The following is a 25,867-nucleotide window of genomic DNA, read 5'->3' on the forward strand; positions in this document are numbered from 1 at the left end:
TGATGTCGAGAAATAAAAACTATGTATTCCGGTTAGCAACAAAAAAAATAATAAATATGCTTGACCAGTAAAATTATTGGAAACATAACTTTGCATTCTTAGATTTCATCCTTTTTTTGTAATAAAAAAAGGATGCTTACATAAATTACTTAACAAAAAAATCTATAAAAAGAAAAAAACAATATATTTTTAATTTAAAGTAATAAAAGTCGTTGGATGTCAGGTAAAATAAATATATAATTATTATTGAGATTTTTAATTAATTAAATTTTTCTTTTTTTTTCTTTTTACAATTTTTAATCTTCTTATTTTTAAATATTTAATTTATTGTTGTTTTCTTTTCTTAGTACTTCTTAAAAGTATATTTCCTTTCCGTCCCATTCCTATAACCCTTAGATATTAGAAACATTACATTTACATACTCTAGACAAGATTTAATTTCCAACTTAGATTAGAATCATTAAATTTAGTAAATTAATGATTATATAAATATATATACATTTTTTAATATTAAAATATTTTTATAGTTTACTTTTGTTGGTAGACCCAATCGAATATTTTAGATAGCTTAACCGTTTATCAATGTAATTTTGTAAGAGAAGTTTCTTTTTTAAATAATTTTGTTAATACTATATAATCTGTATACATAGGTAGTTAATTTAAATATATATATATTATTCAGTCGCCCCCTTCAAAAAAAATGTGTAAAAATAATTTTTAAAGAAATGTAGAACGTTCCATTTTAACCAAATATTAAGCTGTTGAAAAGTTATATCCAGTGTAAATAAAAACCAAGCTGATTAAATAAATAATAATAATTTATGTTGAGAAACACAAAATCAGGAACAACTTTTTTCAAAAACAGATTATTTTTTATTTTAATAATATTTTTTTTTTAATTTTTAATTTTTACATTTTGCCCAAACATTTTTTCACCAATTTGACGAAAAAAGTTAAGTTTTGAGAAAAACTTCTTTAATGGTGCTTAAATTTGTCTTCAAAATTTTAATTTCAAAACAATTCAAAGTTAAATACAGTAATTTGTCCGTCTGTTAAGCAGGCTTGTAAAAGAATGCAATCTTTGAAGAATGCAATTTTTTATGAATTCAATAAAAAGATTGCATTCATTGAATTCTCCTTAAGATTGGGACTTCAAATTTTGCACTTACCAATAATTTTACCCTCAAAAAGACTTCAATCACTTTTTATAATCATTAGATTGAAAGCAATTGATTGCAATCATTTGAGTCTTCATAAATTCTTTGCATTCACTTGAAGTCTTTGCATTCCTTGATTGCAGAAAATGATTGCAGTCTTTTGATAGGGAATCTTTAGGTGAATTCAATGAATGCAATCTTTGTATTGATGTTATAAGAGGTTGCATTCTTTAACAAGCCCGCTGTTAAACTTCATTTCTTGTGCTGGATCCCCAACCATACAATTCTTAAAATTCTGTGCAAAATATATACCCTAGGTTTCTGTCAAGACATACGCCAACTAAAATATTTAGTACTGTTTTTCGAAATGCTCCTTGAATTATAAAAACTACAAAACTCAAAAAAACAAATTAAATAAACATTTCACATGTTATTAACATCGTTTTATTAATTTTCCTGTTTTCTTTAATTAAAATTACTTTAAAAAAAAGTTTAAATAATTTTTAAATTAAATAAAATATACAGTTTTCTTTAACTCGTTTAACCCCGTATAGTAAAAAATTAAAATATAATCCCGTTTACATATATATAGCTCATTGTATACGCTGTTCTTATAAAATTTGTTTGTAAAATTTAACTCATCTAGAACCGTAAATGTTATATTTTTTTGTACAAAAAGTAATTGAATTATATATTTTTTCGGTATCATAAATACAAAACCTGTTTGTATTTTGTTTAAATAACTTAAAAAAAATAATAATAATAAACATCTTAGATTACTACTATTTTTTCCAATTTTTCTTTTAAATCTTTTTTTTTTAATAATAATTTTTAAATTCCTTATAATATTTACTTATATAAATAATAATAATAATGTTTTTTAATTATATATAAATATATATCTTACACAAAAAATAGTGAGCCGGCCATAAAAATACTATTGAACTTTTATTCTTAAATAATCTATATTAAAAAAAAAACTGTTTTTATTCAATAAGTTGAAAACTATTTTTTAGAATTTTTTAGTAGAAAAAAAAAATAATTCCTTAGGATGCGTTTTTTTGAAAAATAAAAACAATTTAGATGTGTTTCTCAAAAGAGTGCAGGGAATTGCTTTATGTGTTGTTGTTGTTGTTGTAAATTGAGATTTACCTAACTCGTAAATAGTTTAACAATACAAAAAATATAACAAATAATATCTTACAGCTTTTCCTTGGTAGGACTACTATATAAATATTTTTGTAGGCTTATAGTCTTTTGAGTAAACAAAACTACACAAAGTTTTTTAACACTAGATGAGTCATTTTTACATTTTGTTAATATTATTTTTGTTGTTGTTGATGTTGTAAATTTTGATAAGTCGACTTTCATGAACTAATGTTAAAATAAGTTCTATCAAATATAAAGCACATATTGATAAAGTGAGTTCATATTTTTTCCATCGAATAATATTTTATTTTTCCTTCTTCGTAGAAATCATTGATTTAAATTACGTATTAAACTTGATACAATTATTTTTAATAGTGAAAACAATTATTTTGTATAATAATTAACGCGCTACTCAAATTTTGTCCATATACCCCAAAAATGGAGGAAATAAAAACTCATTCAACAATTACGTATACGCCTTAGTGTACCCCAACATTTTCTTACTGTGCGACCTCAACGCTGGTTCTACACGTAATTTATGATCCTTGTTACTTATGCTAAAACAAAACAGTTAAAGAAAAAACTCTTACGAGATCCGTTTGGCTATATAACTCATGGAACTGGGAAGGTCTTAACGACTTCTTAGGAACTTAAACTGGTCATTCCAATGGTGATATGAGTAAAACATAATTTTAGTGGAAAGAGACTTTTTATTCCAAATAAGGTAAAATCTATCAACCCTAAAGAAAGTTAATATATTGATTCGAGCTGTAAAAATTCATCAGCTATCCATATCATAAATTTAAGTTTCCAATCTTATAACCGCACGGAAGAAAGCCAGAATAACATAAACAAGCTAGAAAGAAATGTCCCTGCTTTTGTCACCTTGAAGTTTTTACGGGCACTGCTCCTTGCGAGGAATTGACAAATTGTCCAAGAGTTATTATTGTCACGAAAAGTGCTTTCCTTTCAGGACGGTTTGCTGTAAATTTGACAGGACTTCTCCTGTAAACGATTTTTTAAGGACAAATCGTCTTTCAAAGTCGTACAATTTCCAGTGTTTTAAAAGATCTTGATATACACAAATCCACTGGCCCAGATAGTATCCCTCGTATTGTTTAGAAGAGGAATTTTTCACCGCTGGCCAAACCACTTGTAAGCTTTTCCGTCTGCCTTAATCTAAGGGTCCCCTTCCCACTGGATGAAAACAGCATTTCTTCAGCCGGTCCCTAAAAATTCAAAACTTTCGCTCCTCTAACTATCATCCAATTGCACTTACGTCCCTTCTTTTAAAAATCATATAAACGATCAATTTTCATCCTAACAAATAATTTTATTGACCAGCAGTATGACTTTCGTAGAAAATCGTCCATTGGTGATCTAATGGATCACCAGACTAGTCTATACATCGCTTGATAATTCTAAGGCATTTGACATCAAGTTCCCTTATCGAAGTGCTGTAGTTTGGTTTAGAATATTGGATGGGTTCACATCTGATATCCACAAAATAAGCGATGGTGTGCTTTAGGGCTCCCTCTTGTCTCCGACACTCTTTATTTTTTTATAAATAATCTTCTGACCGAAACTTCTAATCCAATTAATTATGTCGCTGAAGACAGTAACCTTAGCTTTTAACATTGTTTTTCGGATTTAGGCTTTGGATGTGGAATTTCAACAGCTGTGTATTAAATTATAAAACACCGTGTAGAATGTTCCAAAAATTAAATGTTATCTAATGTTTCAAAAGCCCAACCATGTCTAATGACACTATCAATAGGTGGGATTTACATTCAAGTGACTAAACAGCTTTCAGTATTATTTATGTACATGACAAACCATCTCTTGTGGAGTGAACACATATTTGAAGTCGCATTCTCTACAGATCTCCTTCCGAGCGGATGGAAAACAACATTTTTATAGCGTGTCCCTAAATGAATTTCGATAGCTTTCTACCACTCCTTTTGCTTCTGACGGCCTAACTGTGTCGTTGGCATATTAAAATTTTTTAAAGCCCCCTACAAATCAGACTAAATGAATGGACCATGTAAGCCGTAGCCTCGAATAGTTTAAATAAACAAAAATTCATTCTTACAATATTTTCGTCTTCTGTCTCAACTTAAAAAAAAAAAACATTCCTAATTTCAGCCATTTATTTGTCATCTGAATATATCTACTTTTCCGGTTACATGCAAATTCCCTTCCACTGAAAATTCAGTTCTATGATGTATGTATCTAAGTTCAGACTTTTCTAAAAATGGTGAAATAAACTGTTGTGTTCAATGCAGATTAAGGACTATTTTATTCAACTGTCAAAATATAATCCTTATAGTCCTTTTGTATACAAACCAACTCAGTGTAAAAAACAATGCAAATTTTGTTAGCAATAAATCCTTATTTCTTATTTATGTCACGAACAAAATAAAGGATTTCTTTTTTTCCCCGATTATCAAAATTTACAATGACATCAGCTAAACATAAAAACAAAAAAATAAAACAAATGTAAAAAAGAAAAATCATCAAAAAATATAAAATAAAAATAAAAACAACACAAACATTAATACTCACATTAAAACGTAGGATTAGTATCTATTGTCGTAGGGATATAGGCTTAGCTTAAAAAACACGCTACAACTCACAACTACTCACACACACAAATACAACATACAGAATACAGTACACCACAACACACATAAGACCACAATTGTTTTTTAAAATAAAAACCTAAAACTAATATAAAATTTTTCTCTCCTTCTCTATGTTTCTCTATTCATATGAAAAACCACAAAATAAAAACCGAAAACAAAATATAATCTCTCTACTGCCTTCTCTACGTGTCCTTTTTGTATATAAATTTTTGTATGGAAATGCAAAATGGCACAAATTGATGATGATTACAATGAACATAATTAATAAAATATTGAACGGAACGCAGCAACAAGAACAGGATCCTACAAATTTGTACATTGCAAATTTGCCACCACACTTCAAGGAGACAGATTTAGAAAATATGCTTTCGAAATACGGTCAAGTGGTGTCCACACGTATCCTTCGTGATCAGCAGTGTAATTCTAAAGGTAATATTATTTTTAAGGATGTCCTTTAAATAGAACTAATCATAATAATTTTTTTCTATTTTAAGGCGTTGGCTTTGCACGTATGGAAAGTCGTGAAAAATGTGAACAAATTATTCAAATGTTCAACGGAAATCAAATACCGGGTGCCAAAGATCCACTACTCGTTAAATTCGCCGATGGTGGACCCAAAAAGAAGAATCCCTTCAAGAGTCCCGATCAAAATGCCAGGACGTGGCGTGATGTTGCTGCTGAGGGCATACCAGTTGCATATGATCCAACAATGCAACAAAATGGTGTTAGCGTTAATGTTGGTACTCCAATTGGGGTGCCATATACACGTTTTGGTGCACCACAAGTTGGTGCTTATCCAATGGCTGGTTCACAATGGATTCCAAGTTATATGATGACACAACCGATTACTCAGGTAGAGGATCAGGTATGAGTTGAAATTTTTGTTTTTATCTTGAAATTCTTATATTAACCTTTTTGATTAATTTAAATTAATGTTGTTCTTAATTTTGTCTAAACTTTTAGTACATGCAAATGGCACCACAATTGGGTGTTACTCCATATAAGACAGATGGTGTTAACCAGGTTCAACCACGTGGCATTTCAATGATGGTTAGCGGTGATACAGTGCCATATGGAACAATGATGCCACAATTGGCCACATTACAAATTGGCAATTCGGTTAGTTAATTTTTATTTATATTTAAATAAGTATTTATAGACATTTGAGATAAAATGTGAGACCATAAAGTGGACTTAACTGATTTTTACAATCACTTATATTTTTATTGCATAACATGTTTAAAAAAGGGACAGACTACAGATTTGTATGGATACATTAAACAATCAGTTAAGTCACTGTTCTTCTCATAATCTCACATATTTATGTAGAAAATCTTTTTTTGTTTTTATAAAACTAAATTTAACTTATGTATAATTTTAAATTTTGACAAGGCTTTAATATTTTCTAAGATAGATTCATTTTTTTTAAACAGAAATGTTAGTATGTAGTTCAAAGCGTTTTTTCTTAAGCTTATATAAGAAAAGTCTTTCTCAAATTGGGTCAATAAACTTTTCTCAAAGAAAATATTTTATGATCATTTAAGCATATTGAACCTAAGTTTCTAAACTTTAGTTTGATTATTATTAGAATTAGATTGGCAGAATTAGTAAACAAATATTTTTTCAAAGGATTTAGTTTTCGAATATCGAATTCGAATATCGTTTTACAATTATTTGACGATAGGCAAAAAGGACTTAAGTTAGAAATTAGTCATACAGAGTCGATGAACTTAAAAATATGAATTTTTATGTCTTATGTCTATATAAATACAATATTGAGCAGTTGTTTCAGACTCAAGTGATTAGTATTAGCGAAAGAGACAAAAAGGCCATTACACCAAATCAAAATCCTAAAATGCAATTTTTTGAATTAAGACCTTTGTATTTAATGACAAAGAACTTTTCCATAATAAAAGGATTTTGCAATAATCATCTATAAAAATGTTAAAAAAACGGTGTTTTTAAGGCTAAGATAAAAAAATGCATTATAGTTCTCAACAAAAACAAATTAAATTATTCTAGTATTTTGGTATTTCGATTAGTTTATTGTGTGAAAGTTCTTTTCTACAAAACAGATTAGGAGTCTTCGTTCCACTCTATCAGCTAGCTACTTGCATTTTACTTTCAGTGGACACATTAAACTCGATTATCATTCTTTAAAAAGTGATAAAAACTCCCAATGCTGGTTTGACTTCATTAATTTTTGAACGTCTTACGAATTATTGAAATTTGAAAACAAATTTACTCCTTTTTCAAATTCGAATTCACTCGATTTCTAGAACTTTTTTGTACCTATACAAAATGTTATAAACAATGAATGTTATGCTCTAATAGTTTTCAAAAATAAATCAAAAATAAGTTAAATTTTCGAATGCGAACTTCGATTTTAGATATCTACTTACTTACCTAAGGAAGCGCTACAGTCCGGGACAGACCTGGGCCTCAACGAACATGCGTCTGAAACCAGTTTGGTTTCTTAGTAGCTGTCTCTAGTTTCGCACTCTAAGTGTTTTGAGGTTCTCTTCAACTTGAGTCGTGGTCTTCTAATACTGCCTCTTCGGTCTGTATTGGATTCAAAGTCTTACCAGGCTGGACTGGAGCGTTGCTTTGATATCCATTCGCTCTGCATGACTCATGCATCTAAGTTGTTATACTTTTATGTATTATTGATAACCTTATACTTCATCGTTGTAGCTGCTTCTCAACTCTATCAAAATTTTTCTCTCGAAGCATCCTAAGACGTACTCTTCTTGCCTTGACAATGTTTTAGCCCTAGGGCCATATATATCAGAGACTTTTTGTAGATACCTTCTCCAATTTAAATAAAAGCCGGTTTGAATTAAAAGCCTTGTGCCCATTTTGTATTTTTCTGATAAAAAGCGTTGACATAAATGGTTCATTATTTCCTTAAGGTTAATTATGTTATGTACAATTGAAAAATTAACCAGATACAGAAAATATTTAAAAATTTAATATTGAATAAAAACCTCAAAATCTCAATCCAACCCAGTGTGATTTTAATGCCAAATTCGAACTAGACTACCAAAACACTTCGAACAAAAAAGATTAGATTGGCAATTACAAAATCTTTAGTCAAAAAATGTATTACATTTGAATATTTGTAAAAGATAAATATTTTTGTAAACAAATTTTGAAAAATATTTTCCAAAAATTGTTTTCATGTGCTTCAAATAAAGTTCAAAATATTAAAATATACCGTTATATTTCGAAAGCAGAGACGGTATGAAGCCCGATCCCAAAAATCCAAGATCACAAAAATTTGCCAAGTTTCGTATTTCATAAAATTCTTAGGGGGTTTTTAGTATTTCTGGATTTTGGTTTTTTGTGTTATCATGGTTTAAAGTTCTTATGTTTTATAGATTTTAGGTTTTCTGGATTTCGATTTTCGGGATTCTGACCGCAACCTTATTTCAATGGAAGTCCACTTCTTTATTTTTTCTATTAAATTCCAAATTTTTAACTTATGCATTCGATTTAAACCAATACAATTTTACATAAAATTTGACTTTTTGCCTAACCAGTGAAGCATTGAATTTTAAAAAAAAAATTAGTTTTAACTACTTTGAACGTTCGAGAGCACGTTTGGAAATTCAAAAATGTTGTTTTTAGAAAAACTCAACTTCAAAATTCGAATGTCCGTTTCCAAACGTTTGTCTTTGAGAGTGAACATAAAACTGGGAGTCTTGGTTTTATAAATTTAATTTCATTATGCATAGCAATTCATTTGCCTTTTAAAATTAGCCTAAAAATATTAGTCTTGGAATGCCTGATTTAAGGAAACGTTCCCCTTAATCGAGAAATTTTACTTACTATTCACTATAAGAGCGTTATTTTCCTCACTAGAAATTGAGTTTTTAATTTCAAAAATGAAGACAAAAACTGCTGTTAAAAGATTAGTCGCTTCAAAAAGAGCCACTTCGTACAATTACCTGCCATCAGGTGTCTTAAATTAATACTTGTACTAATTTCAAAGCCTTGTAATGTATTTTGTATTTTATTTATTCAGTGTTTATAAAATGTTTTCTTAGAATAATTTGCTAAATGTAAAAAACAAGATTTTAATAAGCTTAACGAGTAATTGTAAATTCTCATTAATTAACAAATTCATTAATGAACCGAAAATACAATTCACATATATTTTACTTAATTGAAACCAAACATGTTTTTAATAATTTTTAGTATTGATCTTTTTTTGTAGATTTTTTCTTAATTTCGTTTTAATTTTTGAGCTCCAAATTAAAGTTTGGTAAACTTTTTCATTTATGAATTCGACTAAATTGTTTTTACGATTTTAGATGAATAGTCTTTTTGATCTTCTTATTTCTGTAATTTTAAAATGTATAATGTATAATGTTAATATTTATCATCTTGTAATTTGTTTATAATAATACTAAGATTAACATTTTTTTCTCTTCTCTTTTTCTCTCTTCCCAAACCAAAAAAAAAAAAACTCTTTGTTTAAATCCACATAAAATACACTCCCGGCTCCTTAAAAATTGGTGCTTGCGTGCTGTACCACTGCTACGTGTGTGATTTTGTTTATAGAATTTCTCTCCATCATTACAGTATATTAGTCCATCGTATCCTTACTATCCACCACCAACGATAATTCCAACAATGCCAATGGCTGATTCGGAACAAGCTAGCACGGCTGCATCCCCCGACGAGGCATATACACAATATGCGCATCAAGCTGGACCGAAATAGGTCATCGAGAGGTAAGTTTTTGTTTTTCCAAAACCAAAATAAAAATAAACTTTAAAAAAAGAGAAGAAATATTGCAATCTTACTTTTCAACTACAAAAAAAAGGATACCATCCTAGAATATTGTTTTTATTATTGTAAGCTCAAGGTGATGCTATAGATGGGTCCTCGATTCGCCTAACTCGCATCACAACTCCTGCATATGGACATTTTCGCTTTTTTCTTGTTTTGTCTGTTTTCAAAAACCCTGAATCCTTTTCATTTCCTTGACTTCTTGTTGCAACATACAAAAAGAAGGACGAAAAAGGACGTTATATTGGAAAAGAATTCTATTCTCATTTCTATCGGATTGGTGAGGAGGAATCTTCATCGTCCTTTTTTGTCTCTTCTATATCTTTCCGGCATGTGACTGATGGCAAAGTTCAATGTTTTTAGCAGCTCTGGAGTTGGATTTCTTCTTATTCTTCTACCCGCAATGGAATTCAAATTTCAATCTTTGAATTTTTTCAAATGAATGAAAAAAAGTGTGTGTAAAGGAATTTTTTTTAAATTTAAATTCAGTGAAAATTTATTTCTTCTATTTTATTCTTGGGCGGGAATTGATGAATAATGTGAACAGACGTAACTTAGAATAGAAAAACAAAAACGAAAAAGCAAAGTGAAAATCTCATATAGAATAGCAAATGGCATTTGAATGGAAATTCTGTTAAGTTATGGCATTTGCACATTCTTATGGAAACATTTGGCAACGGAAAATAAGGAATCGCAAGGGCGGGACGGGAAGGGTGGTTTTCCTGGACGCAAGAGTTATTAATGCTTTCGCAAATGTTAAAGGCTTGGTTAGTTTATGTGCTATTATTATTATGATTATGAAAATGGTAGCAATGTTTGATCATATCAAAAGCATACAACATTCTACATCTATTTCTGTTTCTATATACCCCCATAAACTTCGAGACTGTGCGAATAATGTTTTAGGATAATGTAGTATTTTGATTCTTGGTAAAATTTATGAGAGTATGAAAAGATGAATGCTTTTGATGTTATGGGAAATTGAATGGGAAAGCAAGAAGAAATCTGGAATGTTTGTTGTGTTTTAGTTAACTCGAGAACTATGTACGAAAACATAAAATTGAGATTTATTTTTTTAATGGAGATTTATGTTATGACGCTTTGAAATGTCTGTTTTCATTAAAAATATATTTTTTTAGGTCGAATGTTTGTTTTTCGAAATGGACTTAACTTAAAGTTTTAACTGGATTATTACACAGTTTAAGTTTAGCTGCTTTATGTTGTTTACAGATTAATTCAGTGACCTGCTAAGTTTGACACATTTAAGCCCAATTTCTCCCTATCAAAAGGTTACTTGTTAATAAGATGATTATTTTTACAGTTCTCTTTTTCTCAACAAGAATGTTTACAAAATTCTTCTTTGCACTTTTACCGAAAAAATACGAATTCTTAATTAAGAAGAAGCGAGTATTTTTTTAGAAAAATTAATAGATTTGTATTTCATTATAAAGAGGGAAATATGGCTTAAGCAATGTAGAAGATGATATCAGCCAAGTAGTGGACAAAGCAGCGGTTTCAGCACCATATTCTTTTCATTAAATTTTTCATGATCAATTTAGTCGTTTGCAGCTGTATAGCTTCGACAACTAAATGTATTCCATCAACAGTTGAGCATTGTCAGTGATTTTATCTTTCACTTTTGCTCAAAGAAGAAATTTTAGGGCGTTAAATCAAAAATTTAGATGGCTATTGTGACCGAGAAGCAACACGGCCAGGAAACTTATTCTTTATTTTTGCTTATCATTAGCGTTTTTGGCCACGTCAATTTCTTTCAATTCCGGCCAAAAGAAACTTATGATTCTAGTTCCGAGCTAAAATGAAATCCAATCACCAAAAAATGCGTACCAGACTCATTTTCAAAAAATGTAGGTCAAAAGATATACCACCAGCACAAAAATAGCACCAAACAGTGACACGTAAAGTAGGGAAGCTTATCAAAAATCATTTCTGGATTCTTCGTGAACCAGACAATGCTATATATAATTCTACTTCACAACGAAGCCTTCAATGTGAAAATAGGCCTTATTACTGCAGATGACTTTTTGGCGATAAGTTTCAAGCATTTAAAAGACCCAATCAGCGAAGATACGACTTTGCTGGTGTATGGGTTATGAGATCAAAGAAACCTAGGTTTTCGTTAACACTACGGGTGGCTACAGAATCAATATTCTCAGTAGCTTTAAAATGACTCTTTAAATCTGTAATCTGTCCTAAAAGCTTAAATTGTTCACCGGTTCCATTATTTTATGCCTATATACAAAAGTGCTAAAATTTAAGGAACGGCATTTCTCCACTTTTTAGTGTATTAAAAAAAATTTTAAATGTGTTAAAATTTTTAGCCATGTCGTGGTTTTTACTTTTCAAATATCAAAAGTGAGAGCTGGCTGAGAGAAGTCGAAAAAAGTAGATCTAGAGATTCTGTCCGTCTGTCCTTGCCCCTGCAGCCTAAACCATTAAGTGAAATGCGTTGAAACTTAGAAATTCTGGTTTTAGTGAGATTCGCGTTAGACATTTACACACTTTTTTTTAAGACCAAGAAAGTACTCCACGCAGTTATGCGTATTCTATGCAGAAGCTGTATGGACGAGGAATAGGAGGAAACAGCTTTTAACCTTCATTGTACATGCCCTGCTCTAGCTCAAAAATGCAAAAATTACCTTTTAGAATTCTTCTTTAACGATCTACGACTCAAACTGGTTCCATTGAGCTTAGGAGGAAGCCTCAAGATGGATGTGATATCACAATGGGCCATTAAACTGGCCTAAGTGTGTCCGATTCCATCATGGGCAGCCACTTTAACCTAATCTAAGACCAAGAGTAACAATAATCCGTAGCAATTTTTTTGTCAAGAACCGAAAATTCGAGTTTTCTCAAAAACGTCCCGATAGATTTTTATGAAATGATCTCTTAAATTTGTTTTCTTAACGCGGAATCTTTCAATATACAAAAATTATTTGTATACTGCTCCAGAAAGGCTCCCCTCCTTGAACCTTTGTTTTAAAATGTCTTATGTTGTTTTTGGATTTTAAAAAATGATTTCTTTTGAATCAAATGAAAAACCTTTATTTTTAAAGTCTAAAGAACTGTATACCAAAACTATTTCTTATTATATTGAAAAATTGTATTCATAAAATATTAATTGAATAAATAAAACATTCCAAGGCTTTTTGAAAAAAAAAAAATAGTTTTTTTTAAGGACATAAAAGGTATTTAAAGATTTTAAGCAAAAAAAAGTGTATTTCCCTATGCAAGTCTTAAATTTCAAATTAATCAGTTAAAAATTGTCCGAGTTATTAGTCCGTCCAACTTTAAAAACGCAATATTGAGAAAAGTGATTTTAAAGTAGTAGTTATACCAAAATTCGAAAACTTAGTACTTAAAGTTTTTCTTTTAGGACAACATTTTTCAGATCATAAAAGTTCACTAAAAATTAAAAAAAATGTATTTTTTCGAAAATCCCAAATGGGAAATAAATCTATAAAATGTCCTATTTATCTGGCCTAAAAATCTTTTTAAAATCTATCGGAATGCTGAAAATTTAAACCTAGCATATGAATATACTTTTTGACACTTCAAAAATTGAAGTTTTGAAGAAAGAAACTAATCACAAAGTTCCTTTCAGAAGCTTCCAAAAACATAATTTATTTATATTGTTCTTTTAGCTTTCACCTTGTTTAACCGTTTGAATACCAAAATTTCGAAAACTGTCGTATTTTTTAAAAATAACCTATTAAATACGAAAAGGACTTTTGAAATTAATTATTTTTATATTTTGTATCCCCATTACACCTACAGTGCCACACTTAATCAATTCTTCTTAATTCTTTTTTCAGTGGCAGGTTTGATGTATTTATTAACAAATATATTTTAAAAACAATGTTTTGATGGATTGAAGTTAAAAAAAATAGTAACAGATTTTTAAAAAAATATTGAAATTATATCCAATTTTTGTTTGTGACTTCGGATCTAATATTGAGCCATTATTTTGTTAACACTGGTTTAAGTTCTGATTTATTGATAATCGCAGGTTTTTTCACAAGTCTGTAATTAGGCCCGAAAATTGTGATGGGTGTGGACGTGGTTGTGGAATGTTGTGCTGACCATATTCATACATTTTGAGCTGTATTTTTGAAATCATTTTTGTACTAGAATTTGAAAGATCGTGAAAGATTAAGCTTTTTGCGAAGTTTCTTTAAAAATGTCAATATAAATTTATCTGTTCATAAATCCGTCGATAAAAACTTGCGCATCCAAACTAGTCATGTAGCCTCTTACCATAGCTTTGATCTGTAGGTGCCAATTTTATTTCTTGTAGTTCTTGTTAAACTTTCTCTAAGAGCTTGTTTGGTCATCAGTCCCAAAAACAAAGAATCTACCTTCAAAAAAGTCTTCAATTCGCCTTTGTATTCGAAACCATAAGCTCGCGTCTTGTAACTCGATTTTTGTTACCGGTCTCATGAAGCAATCTTCTTACAGTCAAAGGATTAACTTTTTTCCTAAACTTTTGTCCATTTCAGCAGCAAATTACGTTGATGTAATTTTTGGAGTTCTTTTGAAAATCTTATTAAATTCAAAATCATCTTAGATCCAAGGACGAACTGTATGCTTGAAATTTTCAAAGCAAGACACACCTTTAAAACGAATCACGATGCCCTGAATGGTGTATTGGCTTCTATAAATTATTTTACCAATCTGTGCATACCATGGTTTATGCACTGTAAGAATTTCATTTCTATTGGATCCAGTGGTCTCTTTTTTTTAAGGTCATTTTATACATTCTTATTTTTCAATAACTTAAAAGTATTATTTTAAGGAGGTGCGCATTGTATAAGATCGAATTACTTTGCTCAAACCCTTGATTTAATTCGTTATTTTAAACAAATTTAAAGTAAAAAACAAAGTAATAGAGTGCATCTCACTAAAAAGCTCACAATTCCTCTAAAAAAATTCATACAAAGTTTGATAATTTGTTGTTTTCTATTTTTCAGATCTAATCACCAAATACCTCATAAACTACATCCAATAAAGGTGATTGTGTAAACGGACTTCTTAAAAATAAAACAACAACAACAAAACAACATAATAAAAGCGATTTTTTCCATTGAAAAATAATTTATATGAAGATTAAAAACAAAAAACAAAACAAATGAAAGACTCAACCAAAACACACACTAAAAACTATTTCAAAAATATATAAAAACAAAATAAAAACCGAAAGAAGAAAGGCAACAAAAAAAATATTAGTTAAAGAAATGGAAATCAAAGCAAACGTAATTATGAAAATAATTATGAAAATGATAAATGTTTGTTTTATGAATGCACATTAATTTGATATAAAATTTAAAAAAATAAGAAGAAGACAAGAAGACTTTTTTTCAACAAGGAAAAAAAACCACAACTTAAAGATGAAAAAGAAGAAAAACAAAATAAGATTAATCGAACGAAGACAACAAAAATCTATTTATTGTTATTTATTAACAAAAAAAACTTGTTATGTTAAAAAAAAAAGAAAATATTTTTTTTTCTAAATTTATTTAATTTTTATTTTTTGTTTTGTTGTATAAGAATTTATTTTTTACTTTAAAATAAAGTAAAACATTTGTGTAAACGAAAATATCTTTGTTACCAAAACTATTACAAAAAAAATTGTATTAAAATTTTCATAATTTTACCAAAAGAAACAAAAATTTGTTGCAGTTGAGTGCGAGTAAAATATTTTCAAAACGAAGAAGAAAACATTAAATTTATTTCTTATTTCGCTGCCTTTACAAATTTAATTCCAAAAAGAAAAAAACAAAAATTAAAAGAGATCAAAAATGGAAAAATGAAGTAAATATATTTTTTTAAACATTAAAAAATGCTAAAAAGAAGAAATCGTTTATGTTTTCTTTTCTTCGAATTCATAAAAGAATTTTTGAAGAAAATTGAAATTAAAAAAAAATGAAAGTTATGAGGAATTTAGTTTAAATAAAAATAAAAAGAAAGAATTTGTTTTTAAGTTTTGTTAAAAAATTAACATTTGATTTCTTTTTTTAAATTCAAAAGAATATCCTAGGATAAATTTTTATTTAAGAATTGAAACAAAAATAAATGGTTTTGAGGAAAAGTTTAGGGGATATAAAAATGAAAAACAGAAACAGAAAAATAAAATACAAGAATGTAGAAAGTAGTTCGTAGTAGGAAAGACTTGAAAATTGAAGATAGAATGTAGAATGCAGACTTAGTGTTAGTTGATTAAAAATGTACATGCTCGAGGAAGGTGTTTTTTTAAATATTATTTTTAATTTTTCAAACTCTTTTGAGACATTAATTTAAAAAAAAAAATATTTATTTGTTGTCCCTTAATTCTATTCTTCTATTTTTCACAAAAAATGCTTACAATTAGTAAATTCTAGAACCTATCAAAATGCAAAATAACTTATTTATAGGGGTTGGGTTGAATAATGGTATAGAATAGGTTCCACAATTTTTGTGATGGAGTAAAGCTCCAAAAAATACTATTACATCACATAATTTAAATTTTAAAAAATTCAAAAGAATCTCATTGTAAGCCGTAGATATGACATTTTTGTCTAAAATGTATCATCCCCAAACACTCAGGGCTGTGAACGTGAAACTTTTTTCTTCACATTAAATTTCATAAAATTCATAAATAATGAGAATCCAAAAAACCGCCTGAGATGAGTTTTATTTGATAAATCTTTATAAATTCTAACCTAACCCTTCATTTTTATGTTTATACCTAAAAAAGGTCTTTTTCCAAAACAATTACTAAAAAATCACAAAACCCTAGTCACATGATAGTTAATTTTTTTTCTTATTCCAACATTCCTTAATTTTACCCCTGTTTTACCCTACCAAAAAGAAAACCTTAGTTCAACCCTCTATTTTCTAAAAAGTATTCTATTCTATTTTTTTTTTTTCAAGAACCGCAAACAATTTTGTTGTTTAACTTTTATGTTCCTCAAACTTTTTTGTTTATATTTTTTATTTTATATTTTTGTTTGTTTTTTTAATTTTGTTTAATTTAAAAAAATTTGTTTTTAATGTGTTGTTGATTTTAGTGTTTAAGAAAACTATGATGTAGGTATGAAGTAATTTTAAAAAAATGAAAGTGAAATGAAATGAAAAGAAAGTAGTTGATAGAAAAGAAAAATTAACTAATAAAAGAAAAGAAAGAAACTAACGAAAGAAGTTTTGAGATGGAGAAAAAATAAAAGTAGCTTAGAATTAAATATTTGTAGTGTTGGTAATATTTTGAAAACAAAAAAAGATGATGGGAAGCTATGAAAAAGATTTCAAAAAATGAAAACCCATAGGAATAGGATAGAAATGAAGATGCGAAATAAAATGAGAAAAACAAAAAAACAAACTTAGTTTATAAGTCTCTTTTATAGCTTTTAAGTAATTTGAAAAATGAAAAAAAAAGAACAGTAAACAACAAAAAATTTAGAATAGTTGCTAATTTTTCTATATGTCTTTTATTTTTCTCTGTAATTCTAAGTAGTTAATTTATTTTGTTTTTATCATTTTTAGAATGTGTGCGGAAAACAGAAACATAAACAGAAACAGAAAACACAAAGTGAAAATGGTTTTCTTTAAATTTCCTTTAAATTTAAGACGTACTGTTAGTTATTATTATTATGTATTTTTTGCTATTTAATTGCGAGAAATAGGTTTTAATAAAACATTAAATGAAAAATAAAACATTGAATCAGACTGTAAATACGATTTTTCTTCTCCATAAAGGGTTTTTAGTAAAAAAAGAAACAAGAAACAACCTTTATGAGAATGATATGAGAAGAAGAAATAGTTTTAATGTTAAAAAATAATAAAAATAAAAAAATGCTTTCAAGAAATAAATTTAAAAAATAAAATAAAAGTGAAAATAATTTATAAGACTTAGTGGTTTTTTGTTTAAAAATAAAAAGAAAAATGAAAAAACGTAGTACATAGTATATTTGATTTCGTTTCGTTTTATTTTTTTAATTAATTTGTTTTCTTTATATATTTTTTTAATTTAAGATTGTTTTCTTTTTTTTATTATACTTATGTTATATTTTTATAGATTCTAAGATAAGGTTTTATTCTTTGTAGTCAAAAGAAGAAACAAAACACATTTTTTTTATATTATAAGTAAAACAAAAAAACTTGAAGATTGAAGAAGAGAATATATTTTTTTGAAGAATTTTTTAAGAGTAAAAATGATGATAACAAAAAATTAAAAAAAAAAAAACAAAATAAAAAAATTATAAATTGATTTAAATCAAAGCTTAAATGTTGTGAACAAAAATAAAAAAAAACTATATTGAAAGCTCATTGTGTAATTTATAAAAACAATATAAATATTACAAAACAAAAAAGCAGAAAAGAACTAAATTGAAATGAAATGAGAAACAATAATATTGTACATTTGCGCTTGTTGCTATTTAAACAAAAAGAAAAACAAAAAACATGATGAAAAATTTTAAAAATGAAACCATATTTTTTGCAGCAAAGAAAAAAATAATTTATAAAAATCAATTTATATAGAAACAAAAGAAAAAAACTTAAAGCAAATTTAATATTTTTTTTTGTTGAAAGAAACAAAATTAAACAACTTGCTTTTGGATGAAACATAAAACAAAAACGATGATATGACAGAGAGAGACAAGAAAATTATATTCTTTTCTTAAAATTTAGTTGTTAAATATTGAAAATTCTTTTTTTTTTTCAAAGAAAAAATAGAAACATAAATTTAAAAAAAAATAAAATTAAAAATTGTTTAATAGGTAGAGTGACACACACCATACACAAATTGCAAAGATTTTTTGAAGAAATATTTAAGAAAGAAAATTAAAAAGCCTTTTGTTGTGCTTTTAATTTTTCTCTCTTCTCTAAGACTATGATGAAATGTGAAAGAAAATTTCATAAATCTTTTTTCTCTGTGTCCTTTAAGATCCTAAAAAAAATTCTAGTGTTGTAGTGGATAGGAATTAAAAAAATAATAATAATAAAAAAAAAACATAAAAAATTTAAAAAAATCAAAACAATTTTTTTCTGAATCAATAAAAATTGATTTTCTTTAAGAAAACAAAAGAAAAATTTAGTACACTTTTATTTATTATTTGCTTTTTTTAAAAAAAACAAACTTGATGTCGTGGTTCTTGTTGAGTTTAGTGTTTCAAGTTTGTTGAAATATTTTACAAATGTTCTTATGGTCTTAAAGCAAGTTGTGCGAAATTATTACAACTTTGAAGTAAAGTTCCATCTGTCCTATTGAATTCAATGAAGGGAAATGTCGACAAAATTTCGTTTTTTTCTGTCAAACAAACAAAACAATTTTTTCGTAGGATTAAATTGCCCTGAATTTGAATCTCGCCTTAAAATTTGTCTATCACATCAGGTTTTTGAAATGTGCAACTTTAAATATGCTAAAAACAACCAAAAACTTAACAATAAATTGTATGATGCTTGTTTCATAAACAAAGCGAAATTTGGGAATGCTCATCAGTTTACCCTTTAACCCAATTTCGGGCGCACTTTTAAGTACAGAGATACTTAAGATAGGTACTCTTGAGCCGCACTACACGAATGTGGAATGTTTTAACAGGCTTAATATTTCCCACTCACTACAATTTGTAGACGTTTCAAACTTATGTGCACCTGTATCTCCTTTCTAATCCTGAGCTCCTTTGCTTACTGCTCGCGCTGTTTAATCATTATAAGGGTCAGTACCCCTTGAGGTACAAATCTTTGTCTTCCAAATACACTCTAAATCGTTTTCGTATTTGACATAATTTCTTATCATATGAAGTTTTAAGCAAGACTTAAATGTAATGCTCACATAGTTTTGAAAATGTTTTCTGATTTTAAATCTGAAAGTCGATTTTAACTATCTTCAAACATTTTTAAGATACCCGTTTCCAATATTATATTTATATTTTGTATACATTTCGAAAACTTCGTTACAAGATCAAAACTTACTTTCAAACAGTTTGGTCTTTTTTTGTTGAAACCCATGGTAGCACAAATGGTTAAAGGTTTTTTTTTCAAAAAGTTAAAATTTAACAATTTCGAACATTTTATGAAATTCTTATAGATCTTGGCCTAAGTTAAAAAGGTAATAAATTTTATTTGGTGTAGCGGACTTTTTATCTCATTCTAAATCTAGAACAACTGCTATATATCGCATTAATTAAGTCTTTAAGAAGACAGAAAAAAGCATATTTTTCTGATATTAACGTTTGAAGTTCGTTGAGTACGGGTGAGTCTTGTATATGTAATTTTTCCCCAATAAAAATTAATATATCAAAAACCTTAAGCGAGTAATTTTGAAGCTAGATTTGAATTGAGGCCATCAAACCCAGAAAACTGCAGTTCTATCGCCAGGAACAAGAACTTGTCCACTAGTGTAATTAGTTTCTAAAATATATTTCATGTATTTATACTCTGTTCAATCTTTTTAGAGCTTTATTAAACATTCATGAGAGAATTTCTCTAAAACAAATTGGAAATCTCTCAAAATGTCTATTGACTTACCTTTGTTGAAAGCGTTTTAAGACCCTTTCAAAACTGTTAAGAAAGTTGTTTTGTCTAGAAACAAACATAATATAAGGTCGATGAATTTTAACTCCAAAAAATAAGTTTGGGTAGATAATTGTATGCCTCACTCAAAAGCTTCCGAACGAAATGGCACCAAAATTTCGACTGATTAGTCAATAACTAAAAATTTCAACAACAAAAAAAATGTTTGTGTTTTGACGTCGAATTTTCGTATTTAGACTCTGTTCAATCATTTTAAAGAGTCATTAAGTTTAAGGAAATTAGAAATCTCCCCAAAAAATATCGATTGTTATTCAAGTAATCGTGTGATACAATTGACTTTATGTACCCTTAACAAGGACCTACCCACAAAAAACTCCTTCTAGTTAAAGACTTTTTGAAGTTTTTTAGAAAACCTTTCAAGGCCCTCGCAGTGATGAAGGTTTTTTAGAAAACCTTTCAAGACCCTCGCAGTGATGTAGACGAACCATTGTTAGCGTCATTTAAAGACTTCCCACAGAAACGGAAATAATTTTAATGCTTTAAGAACTTCAACGAAGGAAACTAAAAGAAAATTTGAAGAAACACAAAATTGAGTGTTCAAAGTTTTCAAAAATTTAAAGAAAGTTATAAAAATATAATTTTCCACGGGACTGGGACCTAAACAGCATTATTATTGAAAACCTATAATTTTGCAACTAACCAAAAAAAAAGATAATAAATTGGCAATGTAAGTTGAATAAAAAAGAAAATTAAAAAAAAAGCTTTTTTTAAATTTTGTTACATTTGATTTTATGATTTATTTTTTGTTTTATTTTAGACATCCGTTCTTCTACTACAACACTGGAAACAATGGAAACCCATGGAATACGATTGTTTTTGCGCGTTCAACTTTACCAAGTTATTTAATACATATACAAAAAAAAACCTATAAATAATTAAAAATAAACAGTATTTTTTGCTTTGAAGTATTTAAATTCAGCACAAATTATTTTTGCAATAGATAAATATTTCCAATTAAAATAAAATCTAAAAACAAATGTGCCAAAAAATGGTATAGGTACCCATCTGATCCATCTTGTCTAAAGTTACAAAATAAAAAAAAACTTAACTTATTTAATACAAAACAAAAATTACTCCGAAACAATCAGAAACACAGAGAGAGACAGATAGTAACACAAAACCACAGTTTAAAAACAATACAATGAATATACGAGTAGTTAAAAAGATTTAAAAAAAAAAACAATTTTTTGTAAATAATATGTTCAAAAATGTATTATTCTCCAAAAAAGAAAATATCGCATAAAAATGGAAGAGACCAGTAAAATTTAACTAAACTACCAAAAACCAAACGAGTTATAAAACAAGTTTTAAAAAAAAATTATATCAGTGAATGAATTCATATTTTTCCATTAAAAATGAAATTGTGACAAAAATGAAATATTTAACAATACCGACAGAGAAAGAAAGGAAGAAATAAATAAAAACAAATTATAAGACAATGAAGACAAATTTTATTTTCATATGCGAAATAATAAAATAAATAAATAAAATTATGTAGTTAAAAATAAAAAGTTTTATTTAATAAAAAAAAAGCAAAACATTGTCAAAAAAGTAAAAAAATTAATAACAAAAGCTTACTTAATGTAAAAACAAATAAAATTTATTTTTACAAATCTACGCAAAAGCTGTAATTTCATATTTTTGTTACATTAATTTAAAAAAAAAATGAAGAAAAAGCTAAAAGAAGTTAAATATTTATTTAGTCAAATTGATGATTGCTAATTAAATGTCGTGAAAGCATATAATTTTTAGTTTAACTATTTAGCACGTAAGATAAATTTAAAAAAAAAATGTAGACTTAAGTAAAACAAGTAGAACAACAAAATAAAAACAAGGAGATTAGATTTCAATATAGTAACTAAGTTTTTAGGTTAAGAAAAGAAAATATTTGTTTTAAATTTAAAAAAAAGAAAAAAACAAACTTTATTTCACTACAAAACAAACATTAAGTTTTTATTATTTATATATACTATATATTTTTTTTAAACAATTTTCAAAGAAAAACAAAACAAACCTTGAACCATAATTTCTCTAAATGTGGAAATTATGTAAGAAAAACAAAACATTTAAAAAAAACGTAGACGAATGACTAAGATTGAAAAATAAAAACAAATAAAATTTACATAGTGTGCTATAAGTTATAGTTCGCTTAGTTTTTAAGTTTAGCTCAAAGAGATATTTTTCTCTCTCTCTATCTTTCTTCTCTTTTAGATGTTAGGAGAATATTTATTATTAAGAAAATTCAAAATATAAAAAACAAAAGAATCTTTTACCAGGACAATTTACAAAAACAAAAATGTGTAAGAATGTGTTCGTTTAGTTTACAAAACAGAAAACAAAACAAAAAAAAAGAAACTTTTTTCTGTGTGCGAACGGTTTTTAAAAAAATTTTAAATAAAAAACAAACATTTGAAAACATCTTCCAGATTTTACTTAAAAATAAAATACTTTAAAATAAATTAAAAAAAAGAACTGTTGTTACATGAAAAACAAAAAACAAAAACTTAATGGAAAATATAATTTCGAAAGTGTAAATTCTCAGGAATATTGTATTCCATTTATTCCAAAAACCAAAAAAAAAAAACAAAACATAACATACATAAATTAAATTGTTAAACTAAAAAACAAACAAATATTTATATTTTAACCATGAAATTTGTTTTGTTTTTCTCTTTGTTTTTTTATATTGATATATTTTTTAATTTTTGAAACAGTGCCTTTGGTGATTTCCATGGCATCATTTAAAATGTAATGAATGGACTTTTTGTTTAACTTAAATTGCTTATTTTTATCAGAATGCGACATTTATAGGATATTTTTCATTTCAAACACAATTTTGTTAAGACTTTAGCTTTAAAGATTTTATTGTTTTAACACTTTTTATTCATTAACGAATTTCATTTAGTTAAATGCTTCCATCGGGTTTTTAATATTTATTTATTTTTTTAAATCAAAACAAATGTAAACGAATTTTGAAAGTTCTTATCTAATTCCTTTGAATTAATTATAAACTTTAAGAAAATTGAGTTCGGAATAAAATTTGAACTGATATTGTCAGTCGGAAAGCTCTCCAAAGTCTTGGAACATTGAATTCCTTACGGAATAAGATTTGAACTGATATTGTTAGTCATACCGCTCTCCAAAATCTTGGAATATTGAATTCTTTTTATTGGAAGCTATCGCAAATAGTTTTGAAATATCCATAATTTTCAACTTTTCCTTTTAAGCTCAAATTTGACACAACGAATTGAGAGCTTAGGTCCCTTAGAAACCGAATTATCAAAATAAACACATTTTAAGTGATATTTTCGGTATAATTCACGTTCTCAAATTTTCTTAGACTGGAAAAGTTTAGGAGAAATTTTGTCCACGTTTTTTCCCCTTACGATAAGTTTGATGAGGTTAAAGTGTCTGTCCGTAAAGAAGTCAGTTTATGGCCCATTGTGCATTTTTCAAATGTTAGAAAATTCTTTGTGTTTCCTACGCATAATGTAAGCTTATTAATTGAGTCATGTTCACTCGATTATAGTGGAAACGTATATTTGTATCTCGATTCATTGCTTGAATCTTAAACTACGGAGCATTTTAAAAGCCCGATTTTCTTTAGGGATTTACAAAAAGTAATCTTTTGAGGGCTTTATAAGTTAACTCTCGTCGTTAATTTGTCATAAAGTTCTGTCTAGGATGTATTCAATCCCTACCCAACTGAACCATGACTTCTGTGATAGATTTGTAAAAAGCTGTAGCATAAGGATTTATGCAAAGACTGTTTTTGAAATCGATTTTAAAACCTAAAATCGTTGTACGAAGTCACTAGGATATTTTGCGGAGCAAGTTAATAATAATAACTAAATTCATTAACAACTTCTTATATTTATTTAAACATGTATCATCAATATTGGAAAAACATTTTTTAAATTTTATTTTCACTTTTCATTACTATTTTTAATTTTATTATTTTGAATTTTCTTTAAATTTTTCATTAAAAAAACAAAAAAAGTATTTTCATAAATGTAATTGACACTGAATACTTCCAAAAAAAATAAAACAAAAAATAAAAACAAAACAACAAATATATATTTATATATTTTATTGCGACAAAATACGAATAAAAAGAAAACGCACGTTTAATACGAAAATAAATATAAAACAAAACAAACTTATATACATTTTGCAAGAAGCAACAAAACAACATTCATATACGACAAAAATTGCACGTACAGAAAAGAATATTTATATTTTTTTATAAATGAAAACAAAAACAAATAAATTAAAAATAAAAATAAAAACAATGTGTGAGATTTTTTGTATATAATCTTATTAAAATTAATAACAAAAAAAAAAAAACAAAAATCTGGAAGAGTCAAACTCAAGGCGTATAAACATTTAAAAAATTTAAAAAAATGTGTGCATCTACAACAAAATAAAATTTTTAAAAATAAACAAATAATTTTCTATAAATTTTTTTTAGGAAAATTAACTATTAGAATTTTTTTTGAGAAGATTATACTTATAGATAAGCTAGATTCTTAATGTAGGTGAACAAAAACAAAAAATAAAAATAAATATATTAAAAAATTCAAACCAAGAAAAATAAAAACTAAAAATGTAGTTTTTTACATTAGCAAGGAGAATAAACAAAAACAAAAAATGCAGATACTTTAGACGTAGAAGTTTCCATGGATTTTAGAGAAACTTACATAGAAAGACTTTTTGTGTTTTCAAGTTGGGATATTTTCTTAAACTAAAATAAAACCAAACAAAATAAAAAACATTTCTTTTTAAAGAAAAACATTACCACGAAGTGAATATATATTCATAAAAATATATATATATTTGAAAAAAGTAGCAAAACGTAAGATAAAATTTAAAACAAAACCGTAGATTTTGAGTAGTGCTTTTTGAATTGATTGATTGAAGTTTTTGAGTTGAAAATAAAAAAACATATATCAGTAGGACTGTTTGGTGTGTTAAGCTGAAGCTAAATTTCTTAAAGACTAGCAAGGAAAATATATCTGAAAATAAGTAAAATAAAAGACGCAGACCCAAAAAATGATCATCGAAAAGGCATTTAGAAAGGTAGAATTCAAAAAACAGCTACAAGCTGAATAGAAAAGTAAAAGTATTTAAAAAAAAAACAAGAACATAATTTTAAAATTAAAATTGAAAACAAAAAATAAAACACACACAGTAGAACTAAGTAGTTAGGTTTAAAAATTTAAGTGAAATTTCAATGAAATTCTAAGAAAGACACATGAAGAGACGACATTTAAATAATTATTAAGTAAAAAAAAAACAAGAAAAACAAAACTTAAAAAATATGAAATGAAATGAAACCAAAGTATATATAGATATATATATATTAAAACAAAAAAAACAAGAGATTTTTGTGCTTTTATCAAAAATATAAAATGCTATTTCCTTAAATAAAAAAAAATAAAACAGAAGCAAAATGAAAATGAAAATAAAAAAACAGTGGAATTCCCTTTTTTACAAATTAATTTGCTTAATTTTTGTGAAGAGCTTTTAATT

The 25,867-nt window shown here is 27.0% G+C and overlaps 1 protein-coding gene across 11 annotated transcripts in view; it reads left to right on the forward strand.

Annotated features, from left to right (window-relative positions):
* Positions 1-25,213, forward strand: part of LOC129947229 (protein alan shepard) — a 638,535-nt gene extending 613,322 nt beyond the window's left edge. For 9 of the 11 annotated variants that reach the window (XM_056057713.1, XM_056057714.1, XM_056057715.1 and 6 more), the window contains 5 exons: positions 5,239-5,380; positions 5,446-5,816; positions 5,915-6,070; positions 9,518-9,690; positions 14,737-25,213. In XM_056057713.1, coding sequence (XP_055913688.1) covers positions 5,239-5,380; positions 5,446-5,816; positions 5,915-6,070; positions 9,518-9,679 — 831 coding nt within the window. In that variant the 3' untranslated portion in view covers positions 9,680-9,690; positions 14,737-25,213. Of the gene's footprint in view, positions 1-5,238; positions 5,381-5,445; positions 5,817-5,914; positions 6,071-6,199; positions 6,278-9,517; positions 9,691-14,736 lie in introns of those variants that run through there. The other 2 variants (XR_008781695.1, XM_056057716.1) reach the window with 2 other exon arrangements.
* The last annotated feature ends 654 nt before the right edge of the window (positions 25,214-25,867 follow it).

The sequence above is a fragment of the Eupeodes corollae genome, chromosome 2 (assembly GCF_945859685.1).
Source record: "Eupeodes corollae chromosome 2, idEupCoro1.1, whole genome shotgun sequence".
Classification (NCBI taxonomy): Eukaryota; Metazoa; Arthropoda; class Insecta; order Diptera; family Syrphidae; genus Eupeodes; species Eupeodes corollae.